This window comes from Mastigoproctus giganteus, chromosome 3, assembly GCF_048544385.1.
Source record: "Mastigoproctus giganteus isolate SK-2022 chromosome 3, ASM4854438v1, whole genome shotgun sequence".
Classification (NCBI taxonomy): Eukaryota; Metazoa; Arthropoda; class Arachnida; order Uropygi; family Thelyphonidae; genus Mastigoproctus; species Mastigoproctus giganteus.
In genome coordinates, this window is record NC_143577.1 from 169,489,982 (window position 1) to 169,508,353 (window position 18,372).

At 38.5% G+C, this 18,372-nt stretch overlaps 1 protein-coding gene across 4 annotated transcripts in view; it reads left to right on the top strand.

Annotated features, from left to right (window-relative positions):
- LOC150088403 (protein sel-1 homolog 1-like) overlaps positions 1-18,372 on the top strand; it is a 378,494-nt gene that overhangs the window by 297,228 nt on the left and 62,894 nt on the right. For all 4 annotated transcript variants that reach the window (XM_090369493.1, XM_090369492.1, XM_090369494.1 and 1 more), the window contains exon 16: positions 8,076-8,150. In XM_090369493.1, the coding sequence (XP_090225619.1) occupies positions 8,076-8,150 (75 nt within the window). The remainder of the gene's footprint in view (positions 1-8,075; positions 8,151-18,372) is intronic.

Genomic DNA, 18,372 nt, shown 5'->3' on the forward strand with positions numbered 1-18,372 from the left:
AAAATTTCATTAAATATGCCAAAAATGCAATCTGTAAAAGAGCATTATAGTGATTTGTAAAGAGTTATAGTCAGATACGGGTTATACTAAAAGCAAAAGCATTATAGCTAATCAGCGGAAACTAAACCATGTTATAACAAGGGCCTGCTGTACAGAAAACAACAATGGACCCAACACTGAACCCTTAGGGACTCTGCTAATAACATTAGTCCATGAAGCGCAGTGTCCATTGATTACCACTCTCTGTCTTCTCCCACTCAACCATCCCTTTATCTATAGCAGCAATTTGCCTCCAATGCCACATTGGGTTTGATTTTGATTTTATTGGTGCAAAAACGGCTAAAGTTATACTGCGCCTGCCACATTGGAGCAGTCTTCCATGTGCAACAGTATCAAAAGCCTTTCTAAGATCCAAATATATGATATCAAAGTTATTCTCTGCATCCAGTTGCTTTGTGACCACATCATAGTATCCAATCAAATTGGTCAAGCAAGACCTTCCCTTAACAAAACCATGCTGTGTCCAAGCTATAACTGAAGTCTTGTCTAGATGATCCTGCAGTGCTTCTCTAACCAATGCCTCCATTAATTTCCCTGGAACAGAAGTTAAACTAACAGGTCTATAATTATTTGTGTCGCCCTTTGATCCTCCTTTGTGAATTGGGGTCATATTTGCACATCTCCAGTCCATGGGTACCTCCCCTGAGTCTAAGAAAGCTCTCATAATTATGGCTAAAGTTTTGCTTACTTCCTTTGCTGCCTCCTTTAATATAACTGGATAGATCCCATCCACCCCAGGTGTCTTTCTTATGTTTATCTTCAACAATTTCTCCTCCACTTTCCTCAGTTATTACAAAATCATCTACAGAAAGGAGATATTCAGGGAGGCATGCCCCTCCCTGAATATCTCCTTATGTGTGAATGTAGATGTAAAATACTCAGTTAGTTTGTTAGCCACCTGAGCAGGATCATGAACAGTTGAACCATCGATATCCAGTGGACCAATCTGATTCATCCCCTTCCTTCTAGAGTTTACATAGGTAAAGAACTCTTTGCTGTTTTTCTTTGCATCCTTTGCCAAAGATTTCTCATAATCTGCCTTTGCCTGCCTCCTTTGTGACTTGGTTACAGACCAGCTTATATCTGTCATAGGCTTCCATGTCACCCATTAATTTATATGTATCCCATGCAATTTTCTTCCCTGCCACATGTTTCATTAGGTCATCTGACATCCGTTTAGGCCTAAACCTTGAACAATATTTCTTAGTTGGTATGTAGAGCCTAGTAACTTCCAAGATTAATTCTTTGAATGCTTCCAATTTTGAATTTGCTGTTGGTAACATCATCAGTTGGTCCCACCGTATAGAATTTAAATACTGTTTCAGACCTCCGTAGTCGCTTTTACGAAAGCAAAAACCCTTCCCTTTGCCCCTAATGGTAGATACCTCTTTGAGTAAATCCCACTTGAACACACTGTGATCACTGCCACCTAGTGGTTCATTTATCCGTAAATTCTTAATGCATGAAGAATAACTACTGATAAATCAGATCAAGAGTATCACTCCCTCTAGTTGCCTCCTGAACCTGCTGATATAGATAACAATCATCCAATAAATCCACAAAAGCCTTACTAGTGTGTGAGTGACCAACCCACAAATTCCAGTCAATTACCGGGAAATTAAAATCCCCCATTATAAGACTCTCTGATTTACTGGCCCACTCTATTTCCCTGTATAGTTTTTTTTTTTTTTTTTTATACTCATCAGAGTCATTAGGCTTATAACACACTCCTACTCTCAATTTTGATTTTCCAGTACTTATGTCACACCAAACTGACTCCACACTGCACTGTCCAGCGATGTCCACTGGCTGTACCTCCTTGGATTTTGTGTTTCTTACCTAATAGCATAACCCCCTCCTCCCTTCCTATCCTGTCTAACCTACCTGTACACATTGTACTCCCCAATTTTCAGTTCTGCATTCCTCATATCTGTGTGACACCACATCTCTGATATCCCAACAATATCTGCATTTGATGTTTTGACCAACACCTCAAATTCATCAAATTTATTTACCAAACTCCTAGCATTGGTGTACACGCAAGTATACATGCACCTGTTCCTATTCTTAGGTACCCTAACACAACCTATGTGTTTACTTGTACTGCAATAACTCCCAGCAGTTTCTGAAATCACCTGCATCTTTTTTTCCAGGTTGCTGCTCAATTTCACCTCTGCCAGTGGCTACTGTTAATCGATTAGTCCGTGTATCCCCCAATCTAGCAGTTTTCCGACCCACCTAACACTGCCTTGATAGCATCTGCAAATATTCTTGCACCCTTTCTGTTTAAGTGTATGCCATCCCTGTAGAAGCAGTCTTGTAGTAGTTCATCACTCTCATTGCCATCAGTACCCTGGTTCTGTCGAACAGGGTCCCACACTCAAATGGTCAAAACAATATTGTTGATTAATGTATTAAATATTATTCATATTTAAAATTTTTGTTCAGTATAATACAAAATTATTTATTTCATAGTTTCTGCAAAAATTGAAAAATTAAAATCACTATTACAAAAAACACTCCATATATGCTTTGCACAGAACCTAGGACCCACAAATTTTGGGACCAGCTCTGATTGCCATTAATTGGCATTTTAACAAAACCTGCTTTTGTGAAACAATTCTTAATCATTGATTCCATCACATCTTGATTCCACACTTTCTGGAACTCTGATATGCACATCTGCAAATTTATAACAGAATCTATAGATTGTTTGGTTTCTATTCCCAGTATAATTTTTTTCAGTATGTGCTTTTGGGAGTGCATTTTCAAATTATTGATAATGCCTTGGTCCATTGGCTGCAGTTTAGATGAGGCATTCGGAGGAAAGAAAACAAGCTGCACACTTGTAAGTTTCAGAATTACCGAGTGAAGATGGGCAGAGCAGTTGTCGAAAATCAATGTGATTTTTGTGTTTTCTTTCATCATGTCTATCGAAATTTAAAATCCACTGTTCAAAAATTTCACTTGTCATCCAAGATTGTTTGTTGTAGTTGTAGTCCAATTTTAACGACTTTACTCCTTTGAAACATCGGGCTTGTTTGCTTATTTTAAATTTATTTTTGCCTATTACCAAAAGCCTCAGCTTTTCATTACCAGCCATATTTGCACCAATCAAGACTTATTCTCTCCTTATTTATTTTTACCACCTAAACATTTATCACCTTTTAAAAGTCAGTGTCTTGTTGAATATGTCTTTGGCTCGTAGTCCTCCATACTTTTTTTCAAACCTGTTTCTTTCCTGTGGGTACAGTCTTTTTTGATTACAACTCCTCTTTCACCAGAAATAACTTTTTAAAGTAAGCCATGGTACTTTTTCAGTTTATCCAGCCAACCAGAACTGGCTTGGAATGTTTTATGCCCCAGAAAAGATACGTCCTCCATAACTTTTTCGGTTAAGGTAAAGAAAGCCCACACAAGAAGCATGGAAAAGTTTGATGAAATTTACTGGCAAAAGTCCTTTGCCGTAACAGCTTGTATTGTTGCTCACTCGGTAAACAGATGGTGGGTGTTATCGGTCTGGAGTGGAAGTTGAATCCCACAGGAGCTTGAAACCCTCCTGAAGTGGAGGGGGGGGGGGTAACCTGACTTTTTCTTTAGAATCACTAATTGAATTACGAACAGAGTCATATTGGAAGTTCTGGAGTCGTAAAATATGTTCATAATGTAGTTTCACCAGTAAACCTTTTTGAAGTTTGCCGTGCTTCTCGTGTGGGCTTCCTTTACCTTTGCCTTTTTTTTTTTTCTTAATAAACAATTTATCCACTAGTCCACCAGTGATTCTAAAGAAAAAAGTTCAGGTTACCCCCTCCGCTTCAGGAGGGTTTCAATCTCCCATGGGATTCAATTTCTACTCCTGACCAATAACACCCACTGTATGTTTACTGAGTGAGCAACAATACAAATGCAGTTACGGCAAAGTACTTTCATCGAACTTTTGCGTGCTTCTTGTGTGGGCTTTCTTTACCTTCACCGCCTTTTCTTTTATTAATGGCCCTGATATCAGCATGTTTTTGTCTCAAATCAACTTCATCCAATTAAAAAGGCTTCATCTGCATCTTCATACAGGTATAATTTCACACGCTTCAGACTGGGTTCCGTTTCCTCAAACAGTTTGAGAATCGAACCCTGTTTTTCAGAATGGTTGACACACTACTTGCAGGGATACTAAATTTTAAAGTGATTTCCTTTTTTTTTAATGCTTCGATCTACACTATTAAGCACTTCCACTTTTTCCACTACAGTCAAGGATTTCCTCTTAAACATTGTAAGGTTACTTGCACAGCATTTAAAACAAAAATGATTTAGGGACCACTTTTATTTACAGTGTAAACAGAGACAGGTGAAATTTAGTAAAAGTGATAAAGGAAAATCACTGTCCTAATTCTCTAATAGGTAATAGGATGCTTACAGTAGAAAATAGGTTGACCAGAGAAAATGTCTGTGTCGAGAATATGCCTTAATCTTTGCCAATGACTGTGGACACACATCAGTTGACCAGCATGACTTCTTGGTACAGTAGAAGCGGTTGTATAGGTTTTATGGGAACCACTAAATTGTGGTTCCCATAAAATTCGTGCTCTTAAGATTTAATATCTTTTATGAGCTAATGGGATCAATTCTTAATCCTTTTTAGCTCTTAATTCATGGTTTCTACAGCATCAGATCTATAGCCTAAAGGCCAGAGGTGTGAACAATGCTTATCCATGTCTCTCGAAATCAGTTTGTTATATGGAAATTTCCTTCGTGATATGCAAACTATTTTCAATGTAATGACCAAGGGGAAATAAAAGTAATTTGCTATATGGAAGTTCGTTAATGATAGGTTTGACTGTATATGTATAACACTATAAGTGGTGTTAGCAAGATTGCATTTTGGTCACACATACCTTACTTATTTCCATTTGCTTGTGTGAAACTCCTCCTCAGTGTACTTTATGCCAGATACCACTAATTATTACAGATATGTTAATTGACTATCTCCACTACTCAATTATCAGGTCTCACACCTTTCAAACCATTTCTAGTTTATATGGTCCAGTAACATGTTCTTGATGACAAAGTAAGTTTAGATGAATGTTTCCACTCCCTTCAGTGAATTCAGCTGTATCTATATTTAACTGCCCTTGTTATGGTCATGACAAGAGTGTCTCTAAAAGAATCATAGAAAGGAATCATAGTACATTTTGTACTCAGTGTTAAGCTTATGTTTTCACAATAGTCTTGTAGCCATAATGCTACAAGACTATTTGCAAATCACATGAATTCTCAGTAATTATTGATATTTTCTTTTGAGTTAAAAAAATCTAAATTGAATTTGTATATAAATTGATCTGTGTTTTGACGGTCACTTCAAACGGTATGCATTATCTTAAACATATTTTAGATAATGCATAAAATGCCATGTTTGTGGCGCCTCCGTAGCCAGGTGGGAAGGAGCAGCAGTGTGTAGCACACGCTTCTTGATTAGACCGGGGTTCGAGCCTGTCACCACCAAATACGGAGGATGCGGAAAGGTCAGGGAATGACCACCGCATATCCCGGAGCAATATGGCCTTAGTTGCTAATGCTCCTAAAAAACCAAATAATAACAACAACAACAACAGCCATGTTTGTTTGTTTTTTTTTTTTTTTTTTTAGCTATGCCATCTCTTAACTGTTTTTTTTCTGCTATTTGTGAACACTGTTTATAATAGATAGCAGAATGAAAACAGCTTTGATAGTTTTGAAAGTTAAAGAAGGTCTTACTAATGTTGAAGAATTTCTCTGAAATCCAGAATTTGATAAAACAGAAGAAATTAATACATAAAAACGGGTGTAGAGAATGTTGTATAAAAAATAGTAACAGTGGGTTTTATTTCCAAATTTTTTGTATAATTTTAATTTGATTCTTGACAATTTTACTGTAGCATTCAGCAATTAAATCATAATAAGAACATTAATATTTTAAAGTATTTATTTACAAAGTTTTCATTTTTAAAAAAACATCGAAAATTTCATGAAATAACTCTTCCCTTGCAGCAAACTCCTTGCTGAAATAGTTAATCATTCTCAGTTTACTCTCATTAGTGTGTTATAAAACAGAAATAGTAGCTTCTGGATTTCTATTTGTCTGAATTTAATTTAATTTGGAATAGCTCAAAAAATATTTTTAAAAGGCCAAAATAAAAAATTTCATTAAACTGGGAGTCGCTCTTTTTTTTTTTTTTTTTTTTTTTATGTAAACCCCAAACACGAGAGGTGTTAGAACCTATAGTACTTAGTACCATGCTTGGGTGGAGGTTGAGAAGACGAAAGAAGATATTTGTTGACATTGGACTTGAACTTCTGTAGACTGTAATTTTTAGGAAATACGTATGAAGGAAGGTTGTTCCAGAAAACGGCAGTTGAATGAATAAACGAGGAAGATGAAAAGTTGGTTCTGTGAGTTTCAAGTTGGACAGTAAATGGATGTTGGCTGGTGGCGGCACGTGTTCGGACTGTTTTGAAAGAGAGAGCAGGAATTATAGAAGCCAATTCAGAAGAACAGTGCCCATGGAAGTATCTGTAGAAGAGGCATGCAGCAGAAACAGTACGTCTATGAGACAGAGAGTGCAGAGACTCTGTTAGAGATGAGCCATCAGTTAACCTAACTGCCCTCTTCTGAATGGAATCAAGAAGCCTGAGAGAGGTTTTGGGGGCACCACCCCAGATGTGGGAACAATATTCCATAGCAGGGCGGATTTGCGATTTATACAGAGTGAGCAGCTGTTTGGAAGAAAAGTAACGCCGAGAGCGAAAGAGAAAACCAAGTTTTTTAGATGCAGAAGAAGCAATATTTGTAATGTGCTTGTGCCAAGAGAGATTAGAAGTCAGGGTAATCCCCAAAAGAGATATATCATTTTGCCTAGAAATCGGAGTGTCACTAAAGATAAGCATAGTAGCAGAAGAATCCTTTTTTGCGAGATATAAGACAAGACTAATTTTTAGAAGGGTTGAAATCAACTAAGTTGTCTTTCCCCCACTGGAGAATTACCTGAAAATTGGCATTTAAGGAATTGGTAGCAGATTTTCGAGAAGTTGAAGCTGATTGAGCAGGACAAGGTTTCTCAAAATGGAAAGTGGAATGCAATGTGCTATCATCGGCAAAACTATGGATAGGATTTCCAGTCAATGGAAGAAGGTCATTAATATACAAGAGGAAAAGAGTGGGGGAAAGAACTGAACCTTGGGGGACACCGGCATTAGTGGAGAAGTTAGAAGACAGAGAGCCATCTACCATCACCCTCATCGAGCAAACAGAGAGAAAACTGGATAACCAATTACTAAAAACAGTATGGCAAACCATAAGATGGAAGCTTGTTTAGAAGACCTTTATGCCAAACACGATCGAAAGCCTTTGAGATGTCAAGAGCAACTACTTGTGTTTCACCGAACCTTTCCATTGAATTGAATTAGTCTATAAATGGGTAACATAAGCCAGAATATCACCAGTGGATCGACACCGACAGAATCCATACTGGCAATCGTTGATCAGACGGAAGGTTTCAAGGTAGTTTACAATTTGGCGGTTAATTGATTTCTCCATTACTTTAGAAAGAGTAGAAGTAATTGCAAGTGTTACATCCAAATAAAAGGTTATATGTACTATATCTCAAGCATTATGTAAACAAGTATACAACTTATTTCTTTTAAAATTTGAATTTGACTAACCATGTAATTTATTCTTGCTAACCATAAGATGTCAGCCTTATGTGCTGTCAAAAAAAAAAAAAAAAGAAGAAAAAAAAAAAAAAGGATTCTTAACTTTTGCATGTTCCATTAACGCAAAATATCAAAGAAGGGCTCTAAGCTTTTACTTGTGTTAGATAAAACTATAAAACTAGGTCAAATAATTTTTTTAATTTTGAGTTTCTCTCAGGGCATTAGAGTTGAAATTAGCATATACACACACACACACACACACACACACACACACACACACACACACACACACACACACACAATTTTATTTATTTATTTTTTTTTTTTTTTAGGGGAATCTGAATTATTTCCTAAGAATGAGACTTATGCACGAGCTCTGATGTACTGGAATAGAGCAGCATCCCAAGGTATGTCCCTTCCCAACCCCTTTAAAATATTTCAGAAAATTCAAATGTAGATTTGGCTTTCAAGATAGATAAGGCTAATTAAAATTGATGCAGATTGTGCATGTTAATAACACACGTACCAAGTCTGTTCAGTTTACATTATTGGTGTATTGAAATTGAAAAAATAATTTCGTGAACACTTGTGAAAGTACACCGCATCTTGCTGAAACAGTTTGTCTCCTTTATAGTTAGTGCTGTCGTAGGTTGCTTGATTTATGAAGCAAAATAATTTATCTGCAGTTTGTGCACTTGGCGATGGAGAAAAATGAAGTCTTTTGTATTTTCCTAAATACGTCTATAACCTCTTATGAGAAACTGAGAATTGCTATTCTCTTTCAAGTTATGATTCAAAAAAATATGAGGGATCTAGCACCATTGGTCAAAGTCTGACCCAAAAGGTTGAATGAACAGCTGTAAGCACATGCATCTATCCAAATATGGTGAACTTAGCCTATTTCAGATTTCTGAGGGACCTAGCACCATTGTTCAAAGTCAAAAGTTTAAGATGAACAGCTGGAAGCACATGAATCTATCCAAATATGGTTAACTTACCCTATTTCAGATTATGAGAATGGCATGATTGCTTTATTGCTCCATTTGTTTATATTGAAGTCAGGTATAATTGAGTGAAACGGAAGGGTAAAAATAGTTTTCTCTTGAAAGAGTCTGTGCATTCTCAGCAAGTTCTCACATGTTGGTACTATATGAATCATAGAAGTAATGATGCAGAACATATGTTAATCTAGGATTACTGCTGCCCATGTGCAGTACCTTGCATTTATTAATGTTAAATTTAAATTATCCCCAGGGGCTCACATCTGGTGAGTATGGCCTTGGCACACCCAGGGTCCTGAGCTGGATATCATCATTCTTCTCTTTCTTGGTGATTTCCTTCTCCCACTCTCTCTCTCAGGGTGACTCAGAATTTTTTTTTTTTTTTTGGCTGGTGCAGCATAAGCCTCAGGCTTCCTTGCACCATATGGCTAATAATAATAATATCTCAACTCATCTGGCTAATTTATCTAGGTCTTGTTGCAACAGCATACCCTGATTTATGTCATTAATCACACTGCCAACTTAGTATCATCCTCAAATTTGGACATTCAACTTGATATGTCTTTGTCAGTGTCATTAATAAATATTGACAACATTAAAGGACCCAGCACTGAACCTTTGAGGGTCTCCACTAATAATTAGTCCAAGAAGAGTGGTATACATTAATAACTCGCTCTCTGTCTTTTGCTACTCAGCCTCCCTTTATCCATAGCAGTAACTTGTCTCTAATGCCAAAGACTGCTCCACTTTGTCTAGCAGCCATTCATGTGAAACAGAATCAAAAGCTTTTCTGTAATCTAAGTATATAATGCCAGAATTATTTTTTTGCATCCAATTCCTTTGTTACTGCATCGTGGTAGCCAGTCAGGTAGGTCAGATAAGATATTCCCTTAACAAATCCATGCTGTGATTGCCATATAACTGTGTTCCTGTTAAGATGCCCTTGCATTACTTTGATCAATGACTCCACTATTTTACCCTGGAACCAAACTTAAGCTTACATCTATGATTTCTTACTTCTCCCTTTGATCACCTTTATGATGAATATCTTCAATCTATACAATCTATAGGGGCGCCTCCGTAGCCAGGTGGGAAGGAGCAGCAGTGTGTAGCACACGCTTCTTGATTAGACCGGGGTTCGAGCCCGTTACCACCAAATACGGAGGATGCGGAAAGGTCAGGGAATGACCACCGCATATCCCAGAGCAATATGGCCTTAGTTGCTAATGCTCCTAAAAAAAAACCAAATAACAAACAATCTATAGGAACTTCCCCTGAATCTAAGGATGCTCTCATAGTTATGATTAAAAATTTACTTGCCTTTCTGTGCGGCTCACTATGTTTAAAAATTAGTTTCTTCTCCAGGCCCAAAGGTCTAATGATATATCAAAGTGGAAAGGTTGTTGACAACTTGACAAGTTACTAAGATGTTTTCATTTCTTTTGATGAAAACTGACAGACATTATACTCTTTCTGAGTATGCAGCAAAAGATGAGAACATGGAAAACTTTCAGGGTAATGTGGATTTAGACAATATTAGGAAGTATTATTATTAATGTCTAAATTATTATGAAACAATATATACCAGTATATCAGCCACCAGAGCCAAATACTATAACATTTGATAGCATATACTTATTAAATCCAAATAGGAAAAATGCTAAAATAAAAACAAAATTATGAAATGTGGAATAAGTAAGAATATGAAGTATAATAATACCAATTACTGCCTGAATACATTCATGGGCATGCAGTCAGGGACCAACACCCATTGATGCACCAGTAAAAGTAATTAGCAATTGCTGCGTTACATTTCTGTAACACTAGTAGAACAGTATATCAAAATATAATTGATATTATATAAAGCATAAATTAATTATATTTATATATAAATATATTATATGTTATTTTAATTTAAATTTAATTGTAGGTGGTGTATAAATTTAGCTGTTCCCTAGTATAAAGGGACCGGTTTTCTAACAGATAGTGACACAGTTACAATATGGAGTAACAAAGAGAAATAATTAGAAAACATAAGTGGCATGCATCCTTACTGTACAACCAGGAACAGAATAGCCAGACTTAACTTTAATATTGCTGCTAAATTATGTTAAAGTGCCTCCTACATGAAGTGAAAACATGTACATGCCAGAGTTAGTATTATATATTAATCAGTTGACATTAAGAACAAGAACTGAAATAAAAAGAAAAAAATAATAAATAAATGTCTAAATGTCTGAACTGGGTCCCCCCCCCCCCCCAGACAGTAAGAATTGTTTTCTTGGATGCACATTCTGTGTATACATGATATGGATACTACTACCTTTTTGAGTGACAGGTGTAGACATGCCTCAGTGTGTTTAGACATGTTAAAACTGGCAAGTCAGGTAGCTGTATAAACCTACAAAGTGTTTCTTCTGCTTCTTATACATAATTTTCATATTTTGTATCTTTAACAATGGCAACTCATAGTTGTGTGAACAATATAATTATATTTTGTTATGTTTGTGGTAAACAAAACTAATGTATATGCTGTATGTTTTGAAATTAAAATGGATGACCAAGATAAAAGTTGGGATCCCTTTCCAATAAAGTGTGCCGTTCATGTATGGATGGCTTGATATTGTGGAAATGGAGTAAAAAGAAAGCCATGACATTTGACATTCTCATGGGGGGGGGATCTCAGGATCATATTAATGATTGCTACTTTTGTTCCATAAGTCTAGCAGCTTATACTGTGAAGAAACAGCAGAGTATTGTGTATCCCAACAATATTATTTCGTCTGTAAGTCCAGTACACTATAGAGCTGAACTACTGGTATTCCCCCACAAGTTTTTCTTGAAAATGTGCCATTTTGATCTAGAGCAGCGCTACTCAAAGTGTGGTCTGCTGACTGGTGTTTCCGCAAACTGTTTACTGGTCCACAACAAATTGGAAATTGGTTTCAGACATCACTAGTCAATGACGATGTGTATTTTACAAAAGTGCGGGTCTGCGATGGATTGGAAATAAAAGAAACTGGACCTTCACCACAGATAGTTTGAGAAGCACTGATCTAGAGGATAGTATAAACTATCCTGTAGATGGGAGGATAGTATTGTGACAAAGAAATTCACAACTCTGGACCACAGCTATTTGCACAATCCTTGATGTTGTCACTGACATTCTCTCAGATATGCCAGACAAGCTGTACTTGCTACCCGGGAGTCTAAAATGCTGATGCAACTGATATTCGGGTGACACTCAAGTCAAGTGGACCCAATTTCGGCGTCCAGACGGTCTGTGACAGCTAAATCCTCTGCTTGCACCTTCACAATGGTGGGACTGTTAGTAATCCTGGGTATAATCTCCATGCACAAGTACATGGTGGGTGACCACCCTGGTGTGAACCAACGTAAACAGGGGTTAAGGTGTGGTGCCCACACCACATGGAGGAACGCCGCCCCTCTATGTTCCCAGGCAGTACTAGGTGGTAGATGACTCTCATCAACCAGTGCAATACCACCACTTTGCTTATTGGAGGCTTGAAGTGGTGGAACCCATGTTTAGTCTCTAGAGCTAAGTTCCACTCAACCCTTTCCTATCTCTTCCATCATGCAGCATGATTGATGACTTTTGATGTTATGATGAACATCGTGGTGAGATCCAATAATCCTTACATTTTGAGGGTACAGCTCTAAAACGGTGTTCGCAGGCCAGCCGCTAGTTAGTACACCAGACCGAACTACACCATGAATTGTCAAACTAATAGAGCAAGCTTATCTGCGAAAAGATCTAAACCTCCCAAGCACTTCCTAATTAATTTCACAAATATACGTGGTCTCAATTCTAATCTTAACGATGTCCATTTCCACTTGCAGTCTGCCAAACCCCATGTACTTTTTCTGAGAGAATCTCAGTTATCGGTTGATTCAACTACTGCTCATCTCAGATGCCCAGATTATTCGCTGTATGATTCCTTTCGCCTCAAAGGTGGTACTTGTGCATATGTCCGTTCTGATATTCCCTGTCAGAGACTTGGCAATTTGGAATCTCCTCTGGCTTAAAATCTCTCTACCTCATTGTGTCAAATTCATCTGTTGTCTCTGCCGTTCTCCCAACTCCACTAATCAGTTCGAGCTCTTTGACTTCCTCTCTTTGCAACTTGACTTTCTCCAGTCCAACTTTCATAACAGTGAGGTAATTTTCCTTGGCGATTTTAATGTTCACAACTCCAGCTGGCTTCCGTTTTCTAGTCACACCAACCCAGCTTGTCGAGATGCTGAGGCTTTTGCAATTACTAATGACCTTACCCAGATTGTTCATTTACCTCCAAGAATACCAGAGAATCCTAAGCATACAGCCAATAAGCTTGATCTTTATCTCACAAACAACCCTTCTAAGTACATGGTCGAAGTGAGATGTACTGTAGGCACTCCAGGTCACAACTTGGTGATTGTCTCTTCTCCAATGGGACCTTTATCTCATGGCTATTCCCAGCCTCATGTTGTTTGGCATTACAAGAATTCAAAATGGGATGACCTGCGAGACTTCTTTTCTTCTTTTCCATGGTCAGATTACCGTTTCAAAACTTCTGATGTCAACGTTTGCTCAGATCGTGTCAGTGAAATTATTCTTGCATGATGGAATCCTTTATCCCACACTCCACTTTAAAATCTCATCCTTTATCTAAACCTTTGTTTTTCCAATAATTGTGCTAAGGCTGTTCAAGAGAAGAATGTTGCATATCGTAATTGGCTTGTTTCTAATTCTCCAGTTTCATTTTCTTCCTACACCAAAGCTCGCAACAATTGTAAAGCAGTTATCAATCAGTCCAAACTAAAGTTTGAACAGGCTAAAAGTAAAACACTGACAGTGGTAGAGAATGAAAGGGACTTGGGGGTGGTTGTGCAGGCAGAGAAGTTCTCTGAGCAGTGCAGACAGGCTGCAAGAGTAGCTCATGTAGTATTGTCAATGATATACAGGAATTTTTCCAGTAGGGATAAGGAGGTGATTATTCCCTTGTATAAGGCAATGGTCAGGCCAGTACCTAGAGTACTGTATACAGGTCTGGAGGCCTCATTTCAAGAAGGATGTAGAGCTGCTGGAACGAGTACAGAGAAGGGCAACAAGATTAGTGAATGGAACAAAGGGGTGCTCTTATGAAGAAAAGCTTAAGTTTTGCAAATTACAGTGTCTGGAGACTAGGCACCAGCGAGGTGAACTGATAGAGGTGTATAAAGCCTTGAATGGTTTGAGCATGCTCAATGCTGATGGGATTCTTCCTCTAGCTCAGAATAATCACCTGAGAGGGCATAAATTCAAATTGAGGAAAGACAGATGTAGGATAGACGTGCGGAAATTTGCCTTTAGCCAGCGGGTGGTTGGTTGGTGGAACAGACTTCCATCCCTTGTAGTGGAGGTTGATAGCCTAAATAAGTTTAAGGCTCAGCTGGACAGGTATTTTGAACGAACAGAGGGGTGAAGTGGAAGTGGGTTTTTTTTTTTTTTTGGCTGATGCTGCATAAGCTTGCTTTCTTGCATCAAATGCCTCTACTAATGCTAACTTGCTTCTTGCCCTAATGGTAGCTGAGCATTCTGGTCTCTTGCCAAAGCTATTGGCCACAACTTTTGCCCATCTCTGCTTCCACTTCTGTCAAAACCAGGTGGTTCTGTTGTCACTTCAGCCAAGGATAAAGCTGACCTGCTAGCATCCCATTTTTATTTCAACTCATGTATTAATGATCTTGGCAAAACACCTCCCACCATTCCCAACATGCTCCATTCAATGCCTCCTGTGGTCTTCCGTCAAAAGGATGTCAGAAGGATTTTTGACGAATCTTGATGCCAAGAAAGCTCCAGGTCCCGATGGTATTTCTCCACTTGTTCTCAAAACCTGTGCTCCTGAACTTACTCCTGTTCTTTGCTGCCTTTTTTCACTTCCTTATTCCAAAGGTGTTTTTCGTTCTGCTTGGAAATTTTCTCATATCCAGCCAGTTCCTAAAAATTAAGACAAATCCCTCCCATGCAATTATCATCCCATTTCAATTACTTCTACTCTTTCTAAAGTTATGGAGAAATCAATTAACTGCCAACTCTTAAACTACCTAGAAACCTTCCGTCTGATCAACGATCGCCAGTATGGAAAAGTTCATGAAACACAAGCAGTTCATCTCAAACTCTTTTGATCATGTTTGGCAGAAAGGTCTTCTGAACAAGCTTCCATCTTATGGTTTGCTAACTGTTATTTAGAGCATTGGTTATCCAGTTCTCTCTCTGATCACTCACTGAGGGTGATGGTGAATGGCTCTCTGTCTTCTAACTTCTCCACTAATGCTGGTGTCCCCAAGGTTCAGTTCTTTCTCCCACTCTTTTCCTCTTGTATATTAATGACCTTCTTGCATTGACTGGAAATCCTATCCATAGTTTTGCCGATGATAGCACATTACATTCCACTTTACATTTTGGGAAACCTTGCCTTGGTTAATCAGCTTTAACTTCTCAAATATCTGCTACCAATTCCTTAAATGCCAATCTCCATGTAATTCTCCAGTGCAGCAAAGAAAATTTAGTTCATTTCAATCCTTCTAAAAGTCAGTCTTGTCTTATATCCCGCAACAAGGATTCTTCTGCTCCTATGCTTATCTTTGGTGACACTCCGATTTCTAGGAATGTTGATATATCTCTTTTGGGGATTGCACTGACTTCTAATCTCTCTTGGCATAAGCACATTATGAATATTGCTTCCTCTGCATCTAAAAAACTTTATTTTCTCTTTCGCTGTCGACGTTACTTTTGTTCCAAACAGCTGTTCAGTAAAAATCGTAAATCTACCCTACCATGGAATATTGTTCTTACATCTGGGGCAGTGCCCTGGAAACCTCTCTTAGGTTTCTAGATTGCATTCAGAAGATGGCAGTTAGGTTAATTAATGACTCATCTCTAACAGTCTCTCTCCACTCGCTGTACTGTTTCTGCTGCATGCCTTTTCCATGGGCACTGTTCTTTTGAATTGGCTTCTACAATTCCTGCTCTCTCTCTTTCAAAACAGTCCAAACACATGCCGCCACCAGCCAACATACATTTACTGGCCGACTTCGAACTCAAAGAACCAACTTTTCATCTTCCTCATTTATTCATTCAACTGCTGTTTTCTGGAACAACCTTCCTTCATGCATATTTCCTGAAAATTACAAGTCTATGGAAGATTAAGTCTAATGTCAACAAATATCTTCTATCATCTCCTCAACTTCCAACCTAAGCACGGTACTAAGTACTACAGGTTCTAATACCTCTCATGTTTGGGGTTTTCATAAAAAAAAAAAAAAAAAAAAAAAAAATCAAATCGGTCAGACAAAACCATCCCTTAAACAACCCATGCCATGTCTGAATTATTACAGCAGTCTTGTCTAGATGATCCTGTAATGCTTCTTTAACCAGTCACTCTGTTATTTTCTTCACAACAGAAGTTAAACTAACAGGTCTATAATTACTCGTGTCACCCTTTGATCCCCTTTGCAAATTGCAGATACGTTTGCACATCTCCAGTATGTGGAACCTCTCCTGAGTCCAAGGACACCCTCATAATTATGGCTAAGGGTTTGCTTACTTCCTTTGCTGCCTCCTTTAATGTAACTGGATTGATCCCATCCAGTCCAGTTGCCTTTCTTATATATAACTTCAATAATTTCCCCTCCACTTTGCTCTCAGTTAGGCACCTCCGTAGCCAGATGGGCAGGAGCAGCAGTGCATAGCACACGCTTTTTGATTAGAGCAGGGTTCGAGCCCATGACCACCAAATACGGAGTATGTGGAAAGGTCAGGGAATGACCACAGCATATCCCCAGAGCAATATGGCCTTAGTTGCTAATGCTCCTAAAAACCAAATAACAACAACAACAGCTCTCAGTTATTACAAAATTATTAGTCTCCCTTTTAGAGTTAAATAAGCTTCTGTCCTCCACTTCCTACAGAATTCCTCATGTGTGAATGTAGGTGCAAAAAACTTGTTCAGTTTGTCAGCTATCTGAGCAGGATCATCATCAGTCGATCCATTGATACCAACCTGATGGTTGAGTGGGAGACGACAGACCGTCTTCATGGACAAATGTTATTAGTGTGAGTTCCCGGAGTTTGGTGTTGGGCTCATTGTTGTTTTGTATATTTATCAATGATACTGATATCAGGCTTAATGTCCGTGTTTGCAGATGATACAAAGGTTTGCAGGGTTGTTAACGACAGTAAAGGCATTATGCTACTCCAACTGGATCTAGATAAGTTGGACAAATAGGCCGAGAAGTGGAAATATGGGTAGCAATAACCCAAGAGAATCATACCAACTTTGTGGTACTACACTCAATGAAGTGGAAAGTGAAAAAGACTTGGGGGTAATTGTGCAGTCAAATATGAGGTTTCCTAAGCAGTGCAGATGGGTTGCCAGGGCAGGTCATGGAGTCTTGTCAATGATATATATAAATTTTTCTAGTAGGGACAGGGAGGTGATTATCCCGTTATACAAGGCAATGGTCAGGCCACACCTAGAGTACTGTGTGCAGGTCTGGGGGCCTTATTTAAGGAAGGATGTAGAGTTGCTAGAACAAGTACAAAGAAGAGCAACAAGATTGGTGAGGGGAACAAAGGGGTGCACTTATCAAGAAAGGCTTAAGTTCTGCAAATTGCAGCGCCTGGAGAGTAGGCACCTGTGAGGTGATCTAATTGAGGTGTATAAGGCCTTGAATGGGATGAGCAAGTGTAATGCTGATGGGATTCTTCCTCTTGCTCAGATTAAGAACCTGAGGGGGCATAGATTTAAATTGAGGAAAGAGAGTTATTATTAGCTATGTGGTGCAAGGAAGCCTGAGGCTTTTGCTGCACAAGCCAAAAAAAAAAAAAAAAAAAAAAGGAGAGAGAGAGAGAGAGAGAGAGAGGGAATCACCAAGAAGGGGAAGAATGATGATATCCAGCTCAGGACCCTGGGTGTGCTAGGCCCATACTCACCAGATATGACCCCCTGAGGTTAAAGTTGTAGAATAGATGTGCAGAAATTTGCCTTTAGCAGCAGGTAGTTGATTGGTGGAAGGCTTCCATCTTTTGTTGTGGAAGTTGATAGCCTAAATAAATTTAAGGCTGAGCTGGACAGGTATTTGGAATGAATGGAGGGGTGAAATGGAAGGGTTTTTTTTTTTTTTTTGTTTGGCTGCTGTTGCATAAGCTTGCTTTCTTGCATAGTATGCCTCTACTAATGCTAATAGTAAAGACATTAAATTTGGAACCTCTCTATATAGGATGTGTCATAATGTGGGTTGTACTTTCAGAATTTATTCACGATTTGAAAATGGGGTTGTTAGGTGTATCTTTGACTCAGACCATATTCCGGGCAATTCTGCCCATACACGATAGGAGGGATTATATGATGAGAGCCTTGTTGTTCAATTCGGCCCTGGAGAGATTGTGAAAGGCTCAAGAGGTAGAATTTTTCTCAGCCTGGTCTGTGCTTGTTAATGAGAGAGACTGCTTCTACAGGGAGGGGATACACTTAAAAAGAAAGGGTGTCAGAATATTTGCTGATGCTATCGAGGCAGTGTTAGGTGGGTCTGAAATCTGCTAGCTTGGGGGAATACGCATACTAGTAGATTAACAGTAGCCACA